The sequence below is a fragment of the Onychostoma macrolepis genome, chromosome 04, assembly GCF_012432095.1.
Source record: "Onychostoma macrolepis isolate SWU-2019 chromosome 04, ASM1243209v1, whole genome shotgun sequence".
Lineage (NCBI taxonomy): Eukaryota > Metazoa > Chordata > Actinopteri > Cypriniformes > Cyprinidae > Onychostoma > Onychostoma macrolepis.
Genome location: NC_081158.1, coordinates 20,070,365 through 20,097,561, shown reverse-complemented (window position 1 = coordinate 20,097,561; position 27,197 = coordinate 20,070,365). Strand labels below are relative to the sequence as shown.

The window sequence follows — 27,197 nt, the reverse complement described above, 5'->3', positions numbered from 1 at the left end:
ATAGGCTGTCTAAACGCTCCTGGACCGTTCCACTGATTGGATTCGTAGAAAAGCCTTTAAGTGTTGGCATTAGACATCTCTCTGTGTGAGTGAGCTATGCCTCGTGTCATTGACTGGATCAGATGTAAAACTGAGAAGGCCTGATTGTTAGTCGGTAAACTGCATGTATATCTTGGTATAACAGTCAGTGCTGAAGAACATAATGTTTGCTAGCTCATTTCACATATGGCATAACATAGTTTAGCCAAGTAGGACATTAGCATTCATCCATCCAGAGTGTTTTCCTGCCTATGGCTGAGACACTGGGACAGGCTCCAGGATCCCCGTGACCCTACATAGGACATGTGATCTGGAGAATGAATGGATGGATGAACATGTTTTCAGAGCCCAAATCCGTTGTGTACTTCATGATTCATTCACTGAACCCTGAACCCAAATTCTAAATCAAACCCCTATTTCTAACCCTTATCCCAAACTCATTAGTCCAACACCTTCATCTAACCTGGATTATAACCATCAATTCCTACTCCAAACCGCAACCCAACTCTATCATGGACTCCCTGATCCTCTCACTGAAATTGAGATTCAACCCCTGTTTCTAACCCTTATCTCAAACCCATTACTCCCCACCTTCATCTAACCTGGATCCTTACTCTCAGCTCCAACTCCTATTCCAAACCTCAATCTAAATCCATCATGGATTCCCTGATCCTTTAACTAAACCCAACCCCTAAATTCTCAATCTAACTATTTCTTACCCTGATCCCAAACCCTTTACTCCCACCCCTTCCTCAGTCTAAATTAGATCCCAACCTTCAGCACCAACTCCAAACCCCAAACCAAATCCATCATGAACTCCCTGCCCCTTTTACTGATCCCTGATCCTAACCATAATCCCAAACCCTAAAATCTAGACCTAACCCTGATCCAAAACCCCAAACTCCTTACTCCCACACATTCATCTAACATGGATCGTAACCCCCAGCACCAACTCCTTTTCCAAACCCCAACCCCAAACTCTAAATTTGTGAATCAGACTGATTTGTCAATGAATCACTTGGACTGGTTTTGTGAATAGGATAAACCCATTCATTGAAGAGATCTTCACTCACAAACTCGCATGTTAAGATTTCTAGTGAATACTGACATTTTTTCCTCACATAAAGGAGTTGCATGGCTTCAGAAGTCTTGGCATATAGCGCATCAAAAGGACGGAAGAAAGGAAGAGGTGCAGATAAATACAGATGGAAGCAGCATTGAATAAAACTGACCCTGCGACTTGGCTTGACAGAAACTGTTGGTTTGTGCAAACCGTCTTCTGTCCTCCTTATGTCATTCACGGCATGTTTGAACAGACGGATGTTAAACTCGAGCGGTAGCGTGATGCTACAGGCTGTTTAGCGTTTCAGGGCTCACTGTGCAGTCTGTCTGAATATGAAAAGGATAAGAATGGGACAGATTGCTGATGTACGGGACATGAGGCCAAATTCATATTCAAGTGACCATAATGACCTTCAAGCACACTGGCTCTGTTGGTGGCACAGAAGTGTGTCGACCCACATTGATTCGGAACAAAACATGTGCCATGGTTGTGGGTCAGTGCCCTTGCTAACACACATGGCCATTTAACAGAATGTAGTTTTATTACACTTCACTTTGGTGAGGTGCAACATCAAAGGAATGAATACCAACAACCTTACTGTAATTTACTCCAAAAAGTTTGGGATTAATCAAGGTGACCTCTGTACCCCTTACTGGTCCAAACAAACTGACTGACAAAAGAGCTGAATGCCCACTTTTGGAGCAGCCTGGGTTCCAAAGGTATTTTCCCCTTTCATTTCCTATACAAGTGAAGAGCTCCGCACTATGAACCAAAACTCCTGAAGAAGCATTTACAAAACAAAACAAAAAAACAAATAATAAAATAAAATAAATTAAAAAAAACCATTATACCACACAAATAAAATAAAAATGACCACAAATGATTTTTAGTTTTTGGTGGCATATTATGAAACTAGAAACCTTTTATAATTCGCCTATGTAAAACAGCTGCCAAGTACAAAGCAACGAATCTAGATTGTGCTAAGAAATTTTTACTTTTTATATTGATTGTGCATTAACTTTGGCAGTCCTATAAAACTAAAACATGAAAACTAAAACTAAATCTACTAAAAAAATTTAAACTAACATTGATAGCCAAGATAAACTAAACAGAATACTGTTCAGCTATGTATATACAGTAGTAACAAAAAATATTTGGGCACTTAAGTCACACTTAAACATATCTCACTGCATTAGGTAAACTATAAAACAAAGTGTAGTCAGAAAATAAATAACGCTAGAGATTTCCCTCAAAACACATTCATTTTTGCAATTCCCTTTGTCAAGGTTTTTGGTAATGAACTTCATAATATTTTCATTGATTTGTCATTTAAAACATATGAAATGTTAAATGTTTTTAGTCAAACGTTTTGCTTTCAAAGTGTGTTTCTGCCATCCTTTAAAATTTTTTTTTTGATAATTTGTTATATAATGCAATCACATTTATACGTTTATAAATGTTCATTAAATTTCCCAATACCTTTTAGAATCAGTATAATTAGCACAATACTAGAAATGCTCCTGCCATAATTATGCATGTGTGCGTTTTGGAGTGTAATTGTGCTTCACACTGAATGTGAAGCGCACAGAGGCTGTAATCCACCATACTGATCACTGGGGCTTAACGAGGATTTAATGTCTCTCTCGTTAACCTTTGACCTGCACTGACACAGAGGAGAGACATACTTCACATAAGCTCTCAAAATACCTCTCTAGATCTTTCTCTTCTTCACCTCATCTTTCCCATTTTCTTCCGATCACCCCTCAGGGATGAATTCTCACATTATATTGAAAATCTAATTCATTTTATTTCTCCAGTTCTAATTACTGTAAACAGAGAGTTAAACCTTAGAGTTGCAAAACACAGTGTCTCCTTCTCATTACTGTAACATGAAGATAATGTGTTGAAATATTTATGTATCATGGTAGCATTTGCTGTATTTCCTTTAATGAATGATAATAACATATTTTAATACATGTTTAAAAAAAACATTGTCAAAATGTAATTTACTGTAGTTCAATCACATAATCACATTATAGAAATGAGAACAGGGGGATGTTCTGAAAATGCTGTTAAAAAAGTCCTAATAGGAGATTACTCTTTATTTAACCCTATGATGCATTTCGGACTGTGTAATATTATTTAACTGCTTTGATGATTAAGATCTCTATCCCTTCCCTCTCTGTCCTGAATCTTTAATCTATATATTCCCTCGCTTTCCTTCTCCCTTTCTCTCTGGGTTATATCAGACACTCTGATTGCTTCGGGTCATAAATCACACTGGCTCAAGCTGCTTTTAAAAAAAGGCTTATATGTTCTCAGTCAAGGTGTCAGTTAGAGCTAAAGCCATTGAAGGGCTTTTTTGTATTCAATACTAAAATATTTTAAATGAGCTGCTTTTCTACAGTATAGACAGGTGCATGTGGATCGGCTTTTACTGCCTTTTCATTTCCTATGAATGACTCACAATTAATCTGGGCCTAAAACCGCAGGCCTAAAAAAAACAACAGCGAGTGCTTCCAACTGCAATTAGAGATCAAATTATATGCTTTCTGGGCTCTGACATGCTGGACAGGCTGTACGCATATGCCCGATTCTTGAGTACTAAAACAGACAAAACAGGCTATACTAAAAAAAAAAAGATGTGTCATAGAATTACACTGAATTCATCTACTAAATATGTTCAGAGATAGTCACTTAAAGTTTGTTTCAACATCCATTTTCTCTCAAATGTGTTTTTTTTTCACCCGTCAACCCATATTGTTGTGAGATATTACATTAATATGTCAAATACTTAATATGAATCCAGACAAATCTAGAATTCACTTCAGTGAATGAATTCATCAATACCACCGAATGGTTTCGAACACATTTTGAAAGAAAGAAAAGAAATGATAAAACAAAAACTATATAACCCACCAGTGTCTGTATGACCTTGTTCATCTAAAAATAATGAAAACCAATATCAAAATAAGACTTCAGGGTGAGGGATGACTTAGACTGACGGATTTAATAAAAATAATCATGCATCTGTCAGTCTCACAAAAGTAGGGACACATCTGTAAAAACCAAAAGAAGAAGTGTAATTTCTAAAATGAATCTTATGTCAGGACATACAGTAGTGTTTATTATACAAAAATACATTTTTATTCATCTATAATATATAATTTAAGTATATATATAAAGCATTGAGTTATGGTCTGAGGGCAGTTGACTTTAGGGGAAGTGAAAAAAAAAACAATTTAAAAATAAAATAAAATTTGATTAAATTATATTATTATAATAAAATAAAGGAACAAATAAAAGAACATTCTAGTAATCATGTAAATTGGCAAAATATTACTATTTTCAAAACTAATAACAGATACATTTGTTTTGTCTTAGGTCTCAAGAATCAGTGATATATTGAAAATGACTGCAGAGCTGACTTTTTTATTGAATAGCTGGATTAATCTGAGAAAAGTCAACTGCTTGATTAATTGATGAGAATCCAAAATCAGTCTCAGGTGAGAAACAAGTTATCACCAGCAATAATCAACAGCACTGTAAAATAATCAGTATTGATTAACTGCCCCTTGAGAGCGAGACACTGAACCAGCAAACCATAATTTGTATGTGAGACAGTGTAGGTGTCTGGGACACGGCGTACGTGAGTGTAGGAAGTGCTTGTGTGCTGGAAAGCGTATTGCTGCGAAATGCCACGCGTGAAGCTTTAAATAGCTGTTTGGCATCCGTTTTGGGAATAATTTTGATTTCAGCTAACGTTAAAGCCAATGAAATGGCTTGATGACTGCTGTTTTCTTTCCTGGATTGGAAGTAGGACATATCCAAGGAGTCAATAGCCAGTAGCCAATAGCTTGGTCTGTTTCACTGAGGTGTGGTCATATTAGTGAAATTTAGGCAAAATTTTGTGGGCCAAAAATCCAATAGCACAGTAATGCATAAAGCACACCAAAGTCACCAAGCAGCTTTCTGTTTAAACATTAGCAAAATCTGCGTGGGGAACTTTTTCGCCCCCACGCAAAACTCCTTATTGTGCTGATTCCTATTAAAATGACTGATTTTCTTGTAAAATTTGGCCAAGCAACAGGCATACACTAGCATATAAATTAGCCTCAGCGCTAACAGACGTGCAAAACTCCAAAATTGATTTCAGAGAGTCTATAATTATGCTGGTTTATTAATTTTAAGTGTGTTTGTATGTGAAAGCGAGTTATGCAACAGTCCTTGTACAGAATGCAGGATATAAATATACTGAGCACACAGGTAGTGCGCATGCATGTTTGTACACTACTGTAATTATGTGTCAGAGACTATTTTTACCCACAGTGCTTTTCTGCACAGCAAAGGTCGTAGAAAGCAGAAACAGCTTGTTCTTCAGTGTGACTCAGCGCTTTGAGAAAGCCGAGGACTGAATTATGAAATTGCTAAGAAGGGCAAGATAGACTACCAATTACACAAACCAATTAAGGAGCCTTTCCATATATTAGGTCGTGGAAATACACACAAAACCCAAAAACATTTAAAAGCCCCCTTACCTGCCCCTCCTCTCTGCACAACCAGCGTGGCCTCCGCCCCAACAGGACACTCTTTTAGCAGCTCCACCACCTGTGTGTGTGACAGCGTTAGTGCGGATTGCTGGTTAATTTCCACAATCAGATCGCCCTCGCACAGCCCTGGGCATCCCTGCGCCTCCAGAATCTGCTTCACCCGCTGTCCTCCATTACAGTCTGCTATGGTGAATCCAAACCCATCTGCCCCTTTCACCATGGCAACCGTTAACAGCTCTCCTCCGGCTGCTCCTGAAGACGCCATTGAGACGCTGTCCTCCAGCGGTCCCGCATCCAGGTGGGTGTCTCCAGGGTGAGGCTGCACCAACGTCGCTTGCATTGGGTCGACGAAGCGAGCGGTGCGGGAGATGTACTCCATGTAGCTGTCGTAGCTATTCCGTCCGTTGACCAGCAGAGAGCGATCAATTAGGCCGAGGGGGGACAGCAAAGTGTTGGCTGCGTCTTCCGGGTCGTATGGAAGCGGGTAACCCCTGCAAAGGACGAGGGTTACGCTTTGTCCGATTGGCACCGACTGGAAAAGCTTCACCACGTCAGCGTGGGTGGTGCCCAGGACACAGACATCATTAATGTAGACAATCACGTCTCCTGGAAATCAATTAAACACAAAGAAAGATATATTAGCATATGTTAACTTTGGTAGGTATATATACAGACCAGAAGCCAAGGCTGATTCAAAAGGTAGGCATAATTACCTTAAATATAATTATACTTGTTTACAAGATACCGCATTCCCAGAAAGCATTGCAATGAGCACAGTGATAAAATGGATCCAAGATGGTGGACGAGTCAAAAAATGTTGATTCTTGTATTTGATTCAGTTAAGAAAAGTACTGATACAAGTTCATTATAAATAATAATTACCAATCAAGTATGCGTCCATTATTTGTGTGTATTTTTGTGCTTATGAGTGCTAACCCTCACGAAAATTAACCATGGGTTTTTCTACACTAACCATAGTTTAACCAAATGGATTTGTTATACAAATGGTAATCAATACGCCAAAGGACCATGGTTACTACACTTTTAATACAATAAAACCATGGTTAATTTTCATATGGTAAGTCATTAGCTTAACAACACGCTAATGTCAAAATATCAAGTTTGACTATCAGCTCCATTAGTTCTGTGTGTACTTTTGTGCCAGTAAGAATGTGGAGACATTAGCTTAGCAACACGCTAATATCAAACTAACTATTTTGATTATCTGCACAATTTAGTTGTGTGTGCGGTGTATTGTTGTGCATATGAGTGTTAATTCATTAGCTTAGCAATGTGCTAATGTCACAATATCCAGTTTGACTATCTGCTTCATTGGTTGTGTGTATTTTTGGGCCAGTGAGAATGTGGAGCCATTAGCTTAGCAACACGTTAATATTAAACATGTTGACGTTATGCTCCATTATTTGTGTGTGCTATGTACTGTTGTGCTTATGAGAGTGCTAAGTCATTAGCTTAGCAACATGTTAAAATTAAACTATACATTTTGACTATGGAAACAGCAATCAGCTGAAATGCTAGTAAAGTTTCTATCATAATTTGGAACCAAGAATGATCTAACAGGTATATAAGATCCAGCTGGATATACTGAAATTCCATTTTAATTTCCAGAAAATGGTAAATTTATCCATTAGATTTTTTCCATTCTTATTTTGAAACTTATTTTTGAACATTATCTCATTAAGGCTGTTTAGGTTTGGATCCAACTTATCATTAAATACCATTCGTACTCCTTTAAGATTTTTTAACTAGAGGAGTCAAATCTCCTGTGTGCTTCACATGAAAAGCGCCATTTGTGTGTGGCACGCTGCCTGTGTAGAATGTTCCAAATCAATCGTTTTGCTCGACAAAAAAGAAAACTGACAGCAAAACAACTCTAGTATTTGGAACAGAGCTACTGAGGGGAAAAATACATTTTACCCAATAAGAACAGTCTGTCTAATCAGGGTGAAAAACTTTCGCCCAATTTGCAACGATTGTAGTCATCCGATATTTATTCATGTCGTCTCCCCTGGCAACTGTGACAATTACAGCACACCAGTTGAAGGAACAATTTGAGGGACGTACTCAATCCTTTTCTCAATCCTAAAGTATAGCCATGCCTTAGGACTTAATTGTGATCTTCACTTCCCTTTTATCAAGAAGTTTACCAGTCTTTCCGATGTTTGTTCACTCATTCAATTTGCCAGAATATGAAATCTAGCTTGCGTTAACATTTGCATAGAGTATGTTTCAGGCCAAATATAGGCTTTGCCCTCCATCTTTGAATGCTGACAAAGAATTAAATATGAGAAATGCAATTATTATGGAAATGAGACGAAGCTCAATATTCCTGCAAATGTGGCAAATGCATTTGTGGGATAAATAAGATCACGGGGTCTCACCCGGTGTGTCTGTTGTGCTACAGGTTTCCTGGAGATATTTCATGCAGTGCCGTATGCGTCTATTGACAGGCTTGTCCCCTCCTGACTGTTGTGTGTTGTGTGCAGGAATTTTAATTAATCTCAGTAAATACGTTCGACATTTGCCTAGAGGCTCTGGTGTTCCAATCAATAATTTCACATGCTTCCAGAGTGCAAATGATATCGGTGTGACCTCGCTGTTTCACACCTAGCTTTATGTCAGCATCAATCTAGACCAAAGCTCCACAGGGCAAACCAGATCACTGCACTACCACAAACAAGACATTATCATCCAAACTTCAAAAATTCAACTCCCATATTATGTTCTGCTTCCTTATAATCATGGCACTGGATAATAAGAGCCACTAAAATTGTGTAAATAAACTTCAAACTAAGGCTGGGTTATAGCTACCACCTTTTATGTGACCAGTAGGAGAGCATTTAAATAGAGATGTATGAATAGTGTGTCTGATTTAAACATTAATAGCAAAAATGCACAGTAAGTTTAATTCATATGGTCAGTTTCAATTAACCTAATTATTAATTCAGATGGCCCTTGCGCAGCATTTCATCATGTATTAAGATACATTTATTATTTAAGGATATTTTGATTTGTTTATTGTTACTTATTGTTGTATTAAAATTTAAATTCTTAAATATTTTTCTTCTTCATTTAATGACAATCAGCGTGGCAAACATGCACTTAGTGATTTTAACTACATTTTTACTATTTTAGTTTTTACATTAAACATTTTTACATTTTACTGGGCTGAAATTATACTTTATATAATTATTCTTCTATGTCATGAAATTTCAATATTTCACTAAAATGCTTATGTTGACATTAAGATATTTTTTCCATGTAGAAAAATGCAATATAAAAATATTTTAACTATTAAACTTATTAAATATATCAATATATAATGCTGTATCAAATATATATTAATAAAAAATAAAACAATAACAACAATACACTCTGAATTACAGTCTTGTTCTGAAGAGAAAGAGGGGCTGTGTAAAACTAATGACAGCGAGACAACATAAGAGGTGCTCTGGGAGCAAACGTCTGAGACATCTTATGTCTGTGCATGCATGGAAACCCAGAGGAGCACTGCTCTGTGACTGGCATTCTAAACAAACACAATCAATACACAATCCCCTAAACATCGCTGCCGAGCCACAATAGACATTCTATACAAATGAAGCTCTAAACATCAAATGCAGAGATCCTCCAGCAGGCGTATGACTTGTGTGCTTCCTGTCCCTCAGCAGCACACTGGTGCACCTGATTCAACTCATTATCTGCTTGTTAAGTTCTTTATGAGAGGACTCGGGCACAGCTGCGAGGGGCAGAGTAAACATCAGCACCGCAGAGGCATCTATAATGGGCGTGGATGGGGCGGATGGCAGGGCTCTAAGATGCAGGAAGTGAAGCATGTCACGCAGCAAATCCCAGCACTCTGAATGATAGTTTTAATTTATCAAGAAAGCACTTAGTTGGGAGGACAAGAGAGAGAGGAATACGTGGCATGTTTACGTCACACTAATGTTAATTTGTGGTTGAGGTGTTAAACAGTTGTTATGATTTTTTGTGGTGGTTAGTGTTAGTGTAGACTTGCCTTAGTAAACATCCCTAATGAATAGCTCTAATTATTTCATGTTATGGATAATAACTGACATGCAGTATATTAAACAATTTTGCCTACTAACTAGAATCAATCATATTTAAATTCTGTAAGTCAATTTATGTCTAGATTATAATGTACAGTATAAAAATACAGTATAATAATAATAACTTTGATATTACTAATGGTTTTAAAGATTAACATTAAGTGAGCGTTAGACGAAAAAAAAAATCTGCATTTCTAATATTCCCTGATTGCTGTGGTCATGCAGGTCTGATAACTTATTAAATAAGGATTTTATTATCTTTTGTGGTTTCAAAATAATATCATGTGCCCGTTACATGATTTCATATATCTTAGCCACAACAAAACTAACCCATCCCTAATTGTGCCCTGTAAATAAATGCAAATTATATGGAATCGCTTATTGTGTTGACATATGTCCTGCTGAAAAAGGAAGTTTGTGTAGAACATATCAAAAATAGCCAATAGTCTGTATTTCATTCTCATTCTAGAGTCCATCTGATTGGACTTAAATCTGTGTGGCGAAGGATGAATTGTTGTCAGGTATTTATTGGCTAAAAACTAATTTCGGAGCTAACACACGTTGACTAAAATCAACAAAACTCAAATTTTAATCATATGGTCTTCAAAAGTAATATTCCCCAACAACAGTGATGGTCGTGTTCTGTATGTATGTCCATATGTGAAGGACGTTTGTGTCTGAGTCTGATTTCCTCTCCGAGCTCCCTAATCCAGCAAAATTGAATATTTCACACTGGCGTAACCTGAAGCTGCTCCACAGCACTGTCTGAGTGTGTGTAAGACTGCAAAACAGCATAAGTAGGACAAGGAGTCCAGAGGGAGCATGCAGGGTGGAAGAGAGGAGCAGAAAGGAGAGGAAAGGAGCAGAAAGGATAATTTCCACAACTACCAACAACAATAATATAATAAAACGACATCACGGGAGACGCATTGACTATGTTCTGAACTCTGCACTGTGGGTCCCTCTGAATGTAGGAGATATTTCAATGTTGATGTATATGTGTGTGTGTGTGAGTAATGCTGCTGCAGTCACACTCCTACTAGGCTGGACTGGAGTTACAGGGTTCATAAAGCACCTCTGTGATTAATGGACACGTGGCCTGCTGTGGATGACACACAAAGCCAATAAATACACTGTCCATAAATGCTCTTAACCCCTGGATGTCCCTAATGCACTATCAACCAATAAAATGACAGATTCACACCGCAACCTCAGCAGTAGTGTGGGCACTACTGAGATTGTGAAAAGACTGGGCAGCTGGAAGCTCTGTTTGAGTGTGAATAGCACATTAGAGCCGTTCAAACATTGACCTGCAGGTGTGTGTGTGTGTTTACCTGTAGCCATTTTCCCATCCTGTGCAGCAGGCCCGTCCGGGATGACACTTTTGACCTGAAGGAACTCATCTGGTTCGTCACCCCCGATGATAGTGAAGCCAAATCCCATGTTGCTTTTCTGCAGGGCTGTAGACAGAAAGCTGCCCTTCAGCTGTGTGGGGTCCCGTGTGAACAGAGGCTTTTCTGCCAGGGTGAAGAAATGCAGATAGAAACATGAGATTGTAATCAAGCAGAAGATATCCAGAAATTAATGGGTTATTTTGTAAAAGCCACTCCAAACCCATCAAAAGCAGCAGATCACATCACACTGGGGAATTGTGGGTAGAAGGCCAAGCGCTCTGCTTGCAGCCAAACATACAAGAGCAGAGTGGAACATGATGGCTTGTTTTTTGCTCAAACCTCACTTTTGGCTCTTTAAACGTACTCCAATGTTACACTCAACAGTGTTTAGCCTTGTCCAGGGCCGTCTCTCGGGACTGCCAAGACTTAAGCAAAAAAAAGCCAGGAGAAGAACCAGCACAGGCAGAGCGGTTCTTCTGCTCTCTCAGAGCGGAGAAAAGCAGTCTTGAAAACCGTTCTGGAGAAGCCGTTTCGCTGTAACCACACACCAACAAGGACCTTTGTACTGAAGAGCTGCTGCTTCAAAACTGAAGAGATGCCTACTTCAGTACACAGTATGGAGTTACAAGATGCCAGCCATAGTCACTCCATCTCACTTTCCTAGTTGAGAGGTTCTTAAGTTTTTTTAAGCACCATCTTGGCCAAGTCTAATCCTTTAGCAGTTTCTGCCATGCGTTTGTTAGGGACAATAGCTGGTCCAGATACCCTGCTGAAAGACCAGCATGAATTTCCATGCTGATCCATGTTTGTTTGGTGCTGGTGGACAAGCACCAGCAAAACATCTGGTACAGCTGGTTGACCAAAAGCTTTTTTGTAAACATACATAATGGGGATGTTAGTTGTTAGGCTGTCTGGATGATCTTATAGTCAACATAAAATGGCATTCACAACCCAAGAGCAGGACTTGATTTTGTCTATCGGGAGTTGATTGGATCTTGAAAAGAGGTGTTAGTGTTTGTGTGACATTTTCAGAGACACTAACAGTCAGTAAGTATAGATCTGTGTATAGTGCTTTCACAATATATGACATAAACCCCAAATTATGTATAGCTCATTATATTAAACTTAATTCTAATAGAACTTCAATTTTAAAAGTGATAAATATTAAAGCTAAAACGGAATGCTAAAGAAAAAATATCCAGATAAAAAAATCTGACTAGTCGACCCTCATGAATCAACTAGTTGGATGTTGTTGGTTACTTGGCGACCATCCTCTACTAGATAATTGACCTTGTGGAATCAATAGGCATATTTTATAAACCAGCATGCCGAACATATGATGGCAACCAGTTATATTGGTCTGTTCAGCAGGGTAGGTGGACTCATGAGTATCCTGGAAGCACAGGCAAAAGTAAAATACAAAACCAAAAAAAAAAAAAAACCCACAAAAAAACAACAAAAAGTCTTCAGTGGTTTAGAAACTAAGGGAATGTTCCTTTGAGGACTATGCAAAAATAGGCCAGGCAAATAGACTCCTGCTGAAGTCCTATCTTGCACAAGGGGGTGCTGGTCTAGGGACGTACCATGCAGTCCAAACACACCGGCCCGGTACAGGGGGGCCTCGGACAGGTCAGTGAGACTGTGAGAGCGCTCGGGAGCGGGACCCACGTATGCCAGTCTGGCCCTGGGTAAGGTGGCAGAGGAGGGGCTCTCCTCCACTGTTACAGAGAAGAAAAACCCTCAACTCACTCAGGAAATCAAGAAATGTCATTGAAGGATACAAGGTTGGTCTACTATGGACATAGAGGATTTACATTTTTACATGAGTTCTTGGGTGATTTTGCCAACATGAACATCCTTGTTGAACCTGGAACAACATTCCCAACACTCTGATTTTAGAACTAGGTTTAGAGCTAGGCACAGGGCTGGAGTTGGAGCCTCAACTCACACAGGAAATCAACAAATGGTATTAAACGATACAAAGTTGGCCTACTGTGGACATAAAAGAGTTACATTTCAACAGGAAATCCAGGATGAGTTTGCCAAGTTGAACATTCTTGTTGGTCCTGGAACAATGTTCCTAACAATTGGATTTTAGGGTTAAGGATAGGGCTGAAGCTTCAGGAACATTACCATCCCGTAATTTTCCTTTTGGTTATGGGGGTGGTTATGGTTAGGGTTAGGTTTAGGAATAGGGTTAGGAACGGTTCCAGGGCAAACAACGGATATTGAGCCAGGAACTTGGCAAATTGTGGTTGTCACAAGGGTTGATCTACTAATGAAGGACAACACTTTACTGTAGACTAAAGTAGTATACTCTGAATTGGTCTACATATAACATCTGAGCATCTGAGAGACTGAACACCAGATCAAGCATATGCTTTCTCAGTCCTCTATGGTCCATTTATGCTAAAATCTTGCTACTGAACCTCTCTTTTTTTGGACACAATATCAGACACTACATGGAAATTTTCAATTTCGCGAAAACTCCCATATAACGCTCACATGAGGTGTTTTTTCCCAAAACTGCAATATAAACAGTTTTTCGCAATGACAGGTCACCTGGCGTACGTAAAATCATTCTTTAATGTACTATAACCTCCAAGAAACACCTCATATGTGGCCGCTCTCAAGTATAAGGGGATTTCCTTGCCATTAATGCTTGGATAATCCCTTCCATCTACCGTGAGAGGAAAAAAATACGTTTAAGTTGCATAACATGGAAATGTCGTCATTTTGCAATAGTTCTTTTATCGATATTTATAAAATAATGCAAAAGTTTTTGCACAAATCTGTAATGGAAACACAGCTACCGACATTCCCTGATGCTATTGTGTCTACATGGGAGCTAATCTCTACAGACATGGTTAAAAATCTAGTGTTTCTAGAAGAGTGAGAGCTGTTAGGGAGGATCAACTACTTGTTAATGGCTATGACATTAAAGGGATACTCCACCCCAAAATGAAAATTTTGTCATTAATCACTTACCCCCATGTCGTTCCAAACCCATAAAAGCTTTGTTTGTCTTTTTAAGATATTTTGGATGAAAACCGGCAGGCTTGTGACTGTCCCATTGACTGCCAAGTAAATAACACGGAAATAATACAAAAATAACGACTGAAGTCTGAACTGCTGAATAAATTCGTTATGTTTGTTTTATTTTCGTACAAAAAGTATTCTCGTCGTTTCATAATGTTACGGTTGACCACTGATGGTCTGACGATGTGTTCTGACGATGTGTTTCATACTTTTCTGGACCTTGACAGTGTAATTTACTTGGCAGTCAATGGGACAGTCACAAGTCTCCCTGTTTTCATCCAAAATATCTTAAATTGTGTTCCGAAGACAAACGAAGCTTTTATGGGTTTGGAATGACATTGGGGTAAGTGATTAATGAAAAAAAATTCATTTTGGGGTGGAGTATCCCTTTAAATGTGTATCAGTCACATATGTGGTGTTCAGATGCCCACATGTAATACTTTGGCCATATAGTGTAGGTATTTTGGAGATTTCCAGTACAGCATGCTCTCTCTAAAAGATGGACTGAAACAAGGTAGAGAAAGTTCTTCTTGTTTATGCCATTCTGGCTGAACATTCTCTGCCTCTTACCTTTATGTGGGTAACAGCATGACCATGCTGAATGGATTAACTTAAACAGGAATTATTGCAAGAAGCGCTTCTAACCATAATCAGTCCAAGGTCATATTATGAAAGGAGACACATCCATTCTCAATGGATATCGGAGTCCCAAAGAAAACAGGAAGCATTCAGGCTTAGCTTGAATAGACTGTACAGGTAGATTTAGAGGATTAGTTTATGCAAAAATTAAATTATATCATTATTTACTTCCTCTCATGTCCGTCCAAACTTGAATTACTTTTTTCTTTAATGGAACAAAAAAAGAAGAAATTTTGAATAGTGTACTGGCTGTTTTTTTCCAAGCAATTACAAAGAATGGAGATTAAAGCTTTCGAACTTCAAAAAGGATGCAACAGTATTGTGAATGTATAAGATCAGTCCACAAGACTTGAGTCGCTTTTACAAACAAGAAGACTTGGTACAGTCATGAAAGTGCTTGAGAGAATCAGCTATGTGCAATCTACAAATAAATGTCGCCAATAAATCAGATGATCAGGTTAAAAGAAGCAGTCAGAATGTTTTGTCAACAAATCAGAGTGATTTGGTTCTCAACTTCAGTTTACTGATCCAGTCACAGTGGTTAACAGCTCATCCGAGGGGAACATATTCAGGGAAAAATGACTTTTACAGAAAACTGGCTTCGCTGATAGTATTTAAAATCCTATGAATACTTTTTGATATCTGATGGTGCTTGTGCATCTTTTTCAAAATGTCTTGTTTGTGTTCCAAAAAAGTCAGTTAGTTTTGGGAAAACATGAGCACAAATAAATATTGAGAGAGATTTTATTCCTGGGTGAAGTAAAATGAATCATACCAAAGGTATGGCTGTAAGGAAGCAATATTCTGAACAATAATAAGTTCAAACACAGATGGTGCACTACCAAAGACAATGTCTGAGCTTAGCCGTGTTACTATAGAGACAGACACTGAGCTCACAGGAGAAATATAATAACAGTCATGAATTTCAAACCTCAATCAACAGTTTCAGCAGATTTGATGTTAAACATGTCATTGCATGGAGAGCAGATAAGTGTTATTAAGATGTCTTCGGTGTGTGGTTGGAAACACTATGATGGTTTAATCAGATTTGCATAGATTTGTATTAGTACCACACTGTTAATTTTTGGATATCAGTATTGGATATCAATAATACTTTACCTCTGTAGACGGTGGGTAGGGGGAGAGAGGACAAGCCCTGACTCTGCATCTGCTGCTGCTGTTGCAATCTTCTCTTGGCCTCAAGAACTGGATTCTCAAACTGAGTCCTTCGGTTTATGTGACTGCATTCAGAAAACCAGAAACAGAGACTCATTCAAGTGCATTTCTCGAGTGACTACTTAATAGGACATGCTTATCCAATATATAAGCAATCTAGCTAGCTGTCTTGCTGTCTACTGCCTACTGCCTACACAGGTAGCATTTTAACTGAAGTGACTGATCCGCAAGTCTCTACATAGGCAGCAGCTATGCACTCCAAATAGACAGTGATTATTATGCAAAGAGCATGGGAGACTCGACTCTCAATTGATTCTAATGTGCCTGCCACTGACTGCACAATTTTCTGCAAAATCTGTCACCGCCAACTGCCCAATATCTGCAGACAGGCTCTGACTTTGGGCAACTAGTGTTGACATCGTCCAAATTGAAAATTGGGGCAAAAATATGGGCACATTTTGTAGTGTATTCCAGCTAACAATATGCTAACGATTAGAGCTGGGTTTTAACGCAAATTTCATGATTCGATTCAATTCTGATTCACAAGATTGCAATTTGATTTGATTTCTGATTCGATTCGATATTGATTAACTTGGATATATCAGGTACAGTACATGCCAGATTTTCATTTTTTACATTTACATTTAAATAGTGGCTGGATTTATTCAGACTACATGAATGAAACATTGAAGAACAGTAAAAATGATAATGAATATGTTATAGGTTGCATATATTTATAAAATGCTCCTCTCTAGAGTTCATGTGCCTCATTTATAAAATGTTGCGCAGAAGCCTTACAATCATCTTTCAAATATGCTTAGTTTGATTCACAGAACGAACGTATGCACGAAAACGCACGTATGCCTCTCTTTCAGATGTGAAATCTATGAATCGCAAACGATCTTGAACTTGCGGGCAACTGAATGGTTTCAGCTCTATGCCTTGTAAACCACTTCTAATTAATGTCATTAACATATAAAAGAACACCAGTTATCGTCCAAATCCTTTCATTTAGGGCAGCAAGCTGCAAGAACAGCTTACATTTCCAAAAACATGCAGTACTCCGACAAGAAAAAGTGTGTACGTCTGCTTAGACCCTGATGTGACACTAAGCACTTTTCCACATCAAAGGCAGTTTTTACAAATATGAGCGTTGGCGTGGATTTAAGCGCATGTACACTCTAAGATCAAATCATTTTATAAATGAGGTCTCATTTCTCTAGCTGAATAATGACTTTATGGTCAGCGAATATGTTTTTTTCTGAGGTAAATGTGACGTTACGTGACATTGTTTACAAGCTGTTATATTGGCGTCTTTTTTTTACTGATTTGCTTCAGGATAAAGATTTTACATCGGACACCAAGTGGTGAGTGACAACTCTAGTAAAATAGTTTGTTTTGCAAAACAACAACAACAACAAAACAAGTCTCTAGCTTTTAAATGTATTAAAATTACAATGAACTGCACCAACATTGTTGACATTGGAAAACTATTTGGTAAATGCATACACTGCTATAGTGTACTCGTCAGCCTACTGTGAATATTTAATAATAACTTTTTTTTTTTAAAGAATTTATATTGAATGAAATCTTTTTATAATCCACACTACTGATTCCATCCACCATCACTGATTAATTATTAATTATTTAACTGAGCTTACATATGCATTCTGGAATATTCCATTAACATTAACAGTAACTTGTATAATGCATATGTATATATGATGCTGGTTCCTTGCTATACACTTTGAAAACTTCTGCAAAAACTTGCAGTATCATTTCTCATGGTTGGTCAATGCAAATTATTTTGCCCTCCCAACAATCCACCACCCAGCAAACAAAAATTGACATGAGCCATTTATGTTATGCACTATAGATGAAAGCATGAGTGTTGATTTTAATACACTTTAACAAATCATTTAAGGCGGTGGTCACTGAATCAAACATAAGCCTAGTTAGTCTTCATCTTTGTTAAAAGAGTGATGCAAGAATGAGATCAGACAGTAATGAGAGCATCCTCTGATCTGGAAGAAAAATGGTTCTTTTGACTCTCTGTACAACACTTGCTGTCAGAGTTAATTCAATCAGTTTTAAAAGGCGCTGCTGAAAACCATGCCATTTGAGAGTACAAAGACAATTAGGCTCCATTAAAAGGCATTCTTTTGAAAAGAGGTAATGTTTTTTGTAAAGACGTGGCATTTGTAATTACAGCTTTGTGACAAGACTCCACAAGGTCAATTTTTAAGACATTGGTTTTAGATTTCTTTTAAGGTCTAAAGTCTGAAATTGATTCAACAGATCAAAGTATAATGAGCAAATGGATTTTGTCCCTAGTACTTTATCCGAGATCATTCTATACTTTCTTATTGCACATTAGGCCAAGGTTTGGCAAAGTGGGAACCAGCCTCGGAAGTGGTTCTGGCTTGGTCCTATTAAATAACGGCTGTAAGGATAAAGTGATGTCTGTTTAACCTGAAAATACAACACAAATAAAAATGATAAGCTTTATGCATAATGTTCTTGTTAAGTGTCTCCTCTAAAAAGCCACTAGACAGATTTATAGTAAATTACAGTCATTTCACACCAGATGCAGCTTCTGATCTTCCCAGCTGTCATCTTCCACAACATAAAACCCACAGTTGTACAATTACTACTGAAGATGTGTTTTTCTCCCTTTCCATACAAAGACAAAAGAAAAGAGTGCACGCTATGTTTTGTAGCTTTAAAATAAAACAAAATAATTTATTACTAATAATAAATGCATTGGATGGATGGATGGATGGATGGATGGAGTAAAAAATAAAATAAATCATTAAAATGACAAACCCACAACAATACAAAGCAGGTTTATAGAGAGACTGTTACTGTATGATTTCAATTCAGTGACTGGAGTGCCAGAATCCCATTTGAGCCATCTGAGGACAGCAGGCACGGACGCAGTCCTGCATTTACGATGCAGTTTGAAAGAGTGTACGGTTGTGTATCCACATGATACTACAGCTGCATTATTGGCTCTGGGCTTGCTGTTCTCCTCTGTCCTGGGAGGAAGAGTAGCCAAGCAAGCCATACTATAAATAGTCCCACCTCACCCCCAGACTGTGCATTAAGCAAGAAAAATTATGGCGCACACACACGCAAACACACTGCGAACTGAATTAGGAAACAACGGAGCAGCTGTTTTTCAGCCTGGGCATGGCGCAGCAGCAATATAACCAATTAATACAGAGCTGTGAGAAAACGCAGGGATCCAAAGTGCCATTAAACCGTGCGTGTTAACTCAAGCGCTTGAACTTACTCAACATAGTAGGTTCCATAAACAGGGTCATCGATTTTCTCCCAGCCATAAGGAAGCTCTGAAAAACAAACAATAAACAATTACATCCACAAGAACATTTAATTCAAAGGTAGATATTGCAGTTACAGAGTAAAAATTCAGTTTTATTAGGATATATTGGCTCATTCTCTGGAAATGGTGCCATTTGTGGGCTTTGTGTGTCCTCATGACTTACTGATACAATTAACGGAATACTGAACTTAACATTATTATTTAAAAGATTTAGTGTGCAAATGCACAATACCTTTTAAAATAAAGCATTCATTTTATTCTTAAACGTTTTTCACAGTCTTTCACAATATCATCCAATTTGCTGGCCCCCATTCATCACCATGACATTTTAATGGGCTGTAAAGAATAAAATATGTTGCTTTTATTGAAATGAAAAGTTTGTGTTTTCATTGCCTGTGTATTTTTTTCTGAACACTTTTCTGAAAATTGCAGAATCTATCTTTGTCCTTGCACTTTCTGATTAACTCCATTATGCTGTGACATTTCTGACTTTAAAAATTAATGGTTTGATTTTCAGACATCTTACAGGTTAAAAACATATTGTGATCAATTTGTAAATAGAGTAATACTGTTTGTGGCACACAATATATTAAATAAGACATTTGAATATACATTTAAACATAGATAGATAGACAATTCCCACAATTCTGCAATAACCTTTTCAAATGAAATAAATAAATAATTTAGTAACTAAATAATATTCTTAGCACAGTACTAGCATAAATGACACAGTTTCCCAAGAATATCCTGCATTCATGGTCTGTCCTAACATTTCCTGTTGCTTAATAAATGAGGTTATACTGAGTTGGTGACACACCATATATAACAAGACAAAAAAAAATAATCACAATTCATTTGTCACAGAGGCTGTGTCATTTGGCTGAAATCTTATTATTAATATTTAGACTAAAATATACATGTACGAGTACACACTTGAATGCACGCACTTCATATAGCATGCTTCTAGACGAAAGTGACAAGAAAACACAACACAATTACAAGCAAGCACACACAGACTCAAATGATACATTCAGCAGCGTGGAGCAGGGTGAAACACCAGACTCTGTGTGTACATCACACACAACTTTGTAAATTACAAGTGACAGAAACTGTGTGATGTTCTCACTTAATCTGGCTGGCACACACACACACACAGGCACAGACAGATCAAAGCGCCATTGGGTATTACTCTACTGCTGTGCTATGCTTGGTAGTCGTTCTATTAAAATAGAAATTCACTTGTGAAGACTACCGAGTGCACAGATCAATCTTAAGGACGAACATTTACTGGGGTTGGATATCTGAACAAAACCCCTAACCACAAGTATTAAACGGGTGGCGTAATACTCCCATTTGTGCTACGAGCATGAATACTGTCATCTTGTCGAGGAGAGGCGCATTATTACTTTTCAAAGTGATCGTACTTATGATTTTTGACTTGTAGGTGAAAAAATTCAATATACTTATACTGAAGGAGAGACCAGAGCCATATCTAGAGTCCAGAATATCATACACTCTAAAAAAAAAAAAAAAGAAAAAAAAGTGCTATATAGCACTAAAAGTGGTTCTTGGCTAGTAATAATAGGGGAACCACTTTTGGTGCTATATAGCACCATATCTTTAAAGGTGCTTTACAGCATCTTTGTCAAATGGTGCTATGTAGAACCATAAGAGGTGCCATATTGCATTGTATTTCTTCAACAAAAATGGTGCTAAACAGCACCAACAGTGGTTCTTTGGCTCGTAAAGAACCTTTAAAGGGGCTTAACAGGTTCTTTGTATGGCAGTGGTGCTATATAGCACCTTAATCACCCCAAAGAACCACTGAAGAACCGCTGAAGAACCATACAGGAGCTTAATGCTATATAGCCCCTCAGTCATGCCAAAGAACCGTGAAGAACCACTGAAGCACCAAAAGTGGTTCCCCTATGATTATGAGCCAAAGAACCATTTTTAGTGCTATATAACACCATTTTTTTTAGAGTGTAGAGACTTTTCTTTTTCAACGATCTAGCCACTATCTAGCGACTTCATAGAAACCATGGGGAACTTTGTTACGTATTTTGTGTAAACCGCTTCAATGCTTTCTTTTGACACATGAACACTTGCACTCTCAGATGAGCTCTTGGCCTCATTGTGAGTTTAATAGAAAACTGATGATTTCAGGATAAGTGATCGGTTGATCTTGACACTCAAACAGAGCATAGAGTTGAACTACATTAATGTTATTGCATAAAAATCCCTCATTCCTCTTTCAACTGTTACCATGAAGGTCTGTGGGTTCAACTGAGGATTTTAGAAAGCACTCAGTTGATATGCAAGAAGAATCATATACTCTGGCAACAAGAAGTGAGCGATACGTTCAAAAGCAAAATTTAAATAACATTAACAGAGTTTGGACTAATCTCACAGCCTCCAAATATAGGGTAACCCGCCCCGCATACCCCTTGAGAATCATGAACTCAAGCTAATTACCTTCTTCAATATTTGCATTTTGTTTGCACAATATTTAAATAATCTTGCTATTTAAAAACCTGCCTGCCCTTTGCAGTAAAAACAGGCAGCAGTTTCTTTTTGTTAAAAGCTTTGACCTTTATGAAAATGAGGGGGGTGGAGATGAGAAGGAAGGAGAGGAAGGAAACAAAAGCAAGTATGAGGCAATAACAATATGAACTAAAGCTGCATATGTTTGGTGAATCAATGTTTACAGGCATGATCCAAAATAAATGCCAAATGTGAGTAAAAAGTGGTTTTGGTAAATAAATGAATAGAATTTACTAGATGTCAGACTGGTAACTGTTTACTAATTGCATTTATTATTATTTCATTTTATTTAAAAAAAAATTTTGAGGGACAAAATCATGATGTGCCCATGATGAGTCATTTTTATAGGTAATTTTATTTGAAACATACAAACATTCAAACATACAGTAAAACATACAAACAGCTTATAAACAGCTAATATTGTTACGACTTAAAAGTAAAACAATTATACATTAAAAAAAATATATAATTTTTTTACTGCGATGCAAAGCTGAATTTTCAGCAATCATTGCTGAAGTCTTCAGTGTCACACGATCCTTTAGAAATTATTCGAATATGCTGATTTGCTGCTCAAGAAACATTTTTCATTATTATTAATGATGAAAACTGTTGTACTGCTTAATATTTTTGTAACTTCTTTTTTCGAGATTCTTTGATGAATAGAAAATTCAAAAGAAGAGCATTTATTTGAAATAGAAACCTTTGTAACATTATCAATCTTAAGTCTTTACTGCCAAGTTTTACTGTCATATTTGATCAACTGAATTTATCCTTTTTGAATAAAAACACTCATTTCTGACCCCAATACTGACCCCAGACTTCTGAACAATATTGTGTAGATACTACACACACACACACACACACACACACACACACACACACACACACATATATATGGAATTCATGGAATTCAAGTGTCACATAGTCAAGCATTTAAAGGTGATTCAAATCAAGGCTGAGTTGACCACGCTGCTAGTTACTAATGTAGATTACTAATGTAGAAATAAAGAGCTGACAGGAGATGGAAGGATGAGTGGGAATGGGAGGAGAGAACAGTGGGGCATCGGCTCTATACGAGATGGTTTGAGTGCAAAATGTCTGCTGAACACTTTTAAACGTGACAGGGATGAAAATCTCCCTCCCTCTTCTACTCCTCCTTCACTGACTCACTCTCACCAAGCATTAAAGTTCACTGATGGATGGAGTTTGTGTGTGTGCTATCATAAAAACAAACGCTTAATTCTGCATCGTCATCTTCAACTGTCTGCCAGATTCTGTCTGCCAAAATAACACCCATCAATAATGCCTCGATACATCTTCTTTTGCTGATAACAAACACACACAGGCATACCATGAGCTTGGAGGAGAGTTGAGAACATTCTATAAAGACTATAACTTCTTACTTCCAGCTAACTCCTGCCGAGATTAATTCATGTAGTCATGATACATTAATATTGTTATGACACTTCAATCTAAGGCCAGTTTTTCTCAGCAAGAAAATGATTTGTTGTCAAATCAGAAAACCTTATTTATATATTTATTAACTGAATGAACGACATACAATGTAGTTTAGCCAGGAATTGGTCTGTTAACCACGACTATTTAAAAAATAAGCTGAATTAATGCAGGCTGATGGCTTCAACAAAACAATATACTTACCATCGGTTAACAATCTCGCAACTCACAGTAGGTTTTTCTTTAAGGGTTTATGAGCTACTGGAAAAATCAATTATCCTATGGAGAAAATGAATGGGATTTTTACTTTTGGCACTCATGCACAAGTGATCATTCACATGGCTTTTTTCACCTAACCCTAACTCTAAAAGTGTCTGTGAAGCATCTTGTGTACTCCAAGATGAACAACAGCCATGTAGATGAATGGATCACTTTCTTTGGGCATTAGAAACACCTGCTGCATCTCTCGCTTTCTAATCTTTGAGAGAAAAAAAGAGGAATAGGTTTGTCTAAAACCGAACAGAATTATCTGACTGTAAGCGTTTATGAAAGATAAAACCACTTCTGACAGCAACTAAACTAATTACTCATGAGAAACTGCACAAAACTGAAAGCAATATCTGCTAAAAAAAAAAAAGAAGCTGTTATCAGGGGACATTTATGAACCAGAATATTCCATTTCAAATCCAATCTCAATTGTTGCAGCTAGAGAAAAATTAGGCTTTTTGTCGTTCTAAGAATGCACAATGGCACAGAATTGCTGTGACACCTCATGCAACTTGCATGAATAAACATTTCGGGGAAAACCACACCGCTGTGTGCTGTTATGCGACGCTGTTGGGCTTTTGCGTGTACATATTGTTCATTAATTTAGCTAATTTGTACAATATCACCGAGAAAACAAATATAATTCCTGCATTGACACAGCTGTCAATTGATAAAGCCGCATCCATCCATCAATCCATCCATGCATCTGTTTCTGTAATCATATCTCCACCTGTTCCAGGCGCATGTGAGCGTGTTATATTTTTTCGGGGTGCTCGCTGACAGTGACGGCTTCAGAAATGATGAAATGCAATGAAACACGAGCGACAGACACAGAGAGACATGTTAGTTGTGCTTATTCATTCACTCGCAAACCCAGGGAATTCGTACCATCAGAGAGAAACATCGACACAGGGAGAGAGGCGAGATGACAGGTAAACAGGAGAGACGACTGTGGCATATCTACGGAAACTTCACTCCGTGCTGCGGTAAATATTCGCGGGGAAACAAACAGTCTAGGAACATGAGCGTGACAGTATTAAAGAAAACAGCAGACGACTTTGATTTGCATCGAGTTGTGTCTTCCCCTCAGTTTCGAAACAAAAGAGGGCGGCCGAGTTACGCAATGCACACGTCCACGCAAATCCGCAGTGATGAGTGTTTTCACAACGCTGGCTGACAGGCCTTTGAACTGCGGGAATCCGCTGACATGTGAAATGCGCCATCTCGCACATGCATGCTAACAAGCAGCCCCTGATGCACTGGCACAGTTGATTATACCGCAAACATGGCGTTAGACTTTAGTGCACGAACGTGCGAACTGGGAAGAAGGTGGTGATGAATAAATCCTTTTACAGCAGGTAAAACAGCAGTGAATACAATTGCAGACATGATTAATTTAACAACGAGATGCTTCAGCTCAAGATCATTTCACAAACACACTTATGAGTGCTAGAAGTAGAGTGCAGAGTAACCTGGGGGAAAATTGGATTGTTACACTTGCTGTAGAATACGTGAGAGGTGTTTGCCAGTGCAAAATTCACCACCACTCAGTGTTTTTAAGCACTTTTAAAGTGTCCTCTAGGGTGTATTGGGTGGTTGGTAGGACATTGTGAGACAGCTGCTAGGGACTTCTTGGCTGTTCTGTGCAAAACGTTTCTTTTAGGATTTATGGGAAGTTGATATGGCATTGGTAGATGGTTGCCAGGGTGTTGTTATACTGCTTCTAGGCTGTTCGGGGGTTGGTAGGGCATTATGAGGCCTTGTCCACACAATACGTTTTCTTTTGAAAACGCATATTTTATTATATTGGCCTTCCATCCACACTGTGACGGCATTTTTGTCAAGGAAAACAGCTTTTTGAAAACGCTCTCCAAAGTGGATAAATGTAAAAACGCCGTTGTTGTGTGGACTGCGAAAATGGCGGCTTTCGAGAACGATGATGCATGTTTAGTCATGTGACGCATATTGTACCAATAGACATCTATGTTTATACCGGTATTGTGCCTGTTATGTGCTACTTTCACAAGACTATCGGTACGTTTACATGGACAACAATAATCCGTTTTTAACACGATTAAGACAATACTCTGATTAAGAATCTACCATGTAAACAGAGATTTTTGATTACCTTAATCCGACTAAAGTCATACTTGAAGTAAACACAAATCGAATTAAGACATGTGGCGTATTCCTATTTAAATTGCATTAGCGAAGTGCAGTATAGACATGTACACATCTTAATTACACTATTATCGCATTTTGCGACAGGATATACACGGCAGTGGTCAACTGTTTGACGGCAAACAAAAGAGCATGGCTTCAACAACGCCATTGTCTGTTTGCACGTATAGCATGACAAATAATTAACTGCATTTGAAGCTTTTGTAAGATTAAAAATGAAACTATATGACGAACTATATGTTTATACGTGAAATTCTGGAGGGGACGTCGGATGGTGTGTGCCATTAATCGATCTATGTACTATAACATGTAAAATGGGAAAATGTAAACACCTTAATCATATATTGTCTTATTCAAAATAAGGTAAATAATTAGATTACTGATGTCCATTTAAACGTAATCTATGTTTACATGCACAGGAATAATGCGATTATTTCCAATAATCAGAGTAAGGACTTAATTGCATTGACGTTTACATGCCTGTATATTTTTCGATTAAAATGGGCATACGCCACCTATTATGCTTGCTGTGATTATGAGCTTAATCGCATTATTTAGAGTGAAGTATTGCGTTTACATGAGGTAAAGTTTAATCGCAATATTTCCAAAATCTCATTATAATCGCAAGAGGGTGCATGTAAATGCACTGATTGTTGCTAAATATATGTTCATTTGTACGCTCTTCGCATTACAGTCCTGCAAAGATGACAGAAAATTTACTCACAATTGCTGTCCTGTGGCAAAACATATTAGATTAAACATATAATAGTGAGTGAGTGCGTGCTGGACGCCAGTGAATGGTGGGATATTTTCATAAATAAAATGATCCTGCCAGAAGAATTACGTGAAAACCTATGTCTATTCTGGCTGTATCATCTCAGTGAACATTTTATGACGTTTTACACATGCATAGTAAGGTGAATTTAACGCTTTCCGACGTTTCAGTGTGCAAAACCTGAGAATCTTTTTGAAAATGCAAGTGTGGTATTTTATCAAATCAGACCTATGCTGTTGTTTTATAAAAGCAATAAGCCATTTCTGCTTCACATCTTGCCTAATAACACTTCTTAACTGTGGTAAAATCACTAAAACACGGCTTCTTGTGGCTTTCAGTAGATTAAAACATTTGTCTTTGGCCATCCAAACTCGACCATTAGGAGAGTCAAACAAACAGAGTCAAAATATATAGTGAGAAATGAAAGATAAGCACTAACCATTCTCTTTACATTCTTCAGGGGGCTTCGCTTTCTTCGCAAGCCGGGGGTCCAACCAGGACGTCGTCTTCGTATTGTGGCTGGAGAGGAGAGAAATGGAGCAGAAAAGGAAAAGAGATGAAGAAGAGAGAGAGATGAGAGTGCTGCAAACTGCTACTGTAAATCATCATGCTGAGGAGACGAGAGAGACTGAAAGGAA

The 27,197-nt window shown here is 37.9% G+C and overlaps 1 protein-coding gene across 9 annotated transcripts in view; it reads right to left on the bottom strand.

Annotated features, from left to right (window-relative positions):
* Positions 1-27,197, bottom strand: part of magi2a (membrane associated guanylate kinase, WW and PDZ domain containing 2a) — a 220,629-nt gene that overhangs the window by 55,128 nt on the left and 138,304 nt on the right. For all 9 annotated transcript variants that reach the window (XM_058773745.1, XM_058773746.1, XM_058773748.1 and 6 more), the window contains exons 6-10: positions 26,999-27,078; positions 19,287-19,344; positions 15,935-16,056; positions 11,078-11,260; positions 5,641-6,258 (exon numbers count right to left, since the gene is read on the bottom strand). In XM_058773745.1, the coding sequence (XP_058629728.1) occupies positions 5,641-6,258; positions 11,078-11,260; positions 15,935-16,056; positions 19,287-19,344; positions 26,999-27,078 (1,061 nt within the window). The remainder of the gene's footprint in view (positions 1-5,640; positions 6,259-11,077; positions 11,261-15,934; positions 16,057-19,286; positions 19,345-26,998; positions 27,079-27,197) is intronic.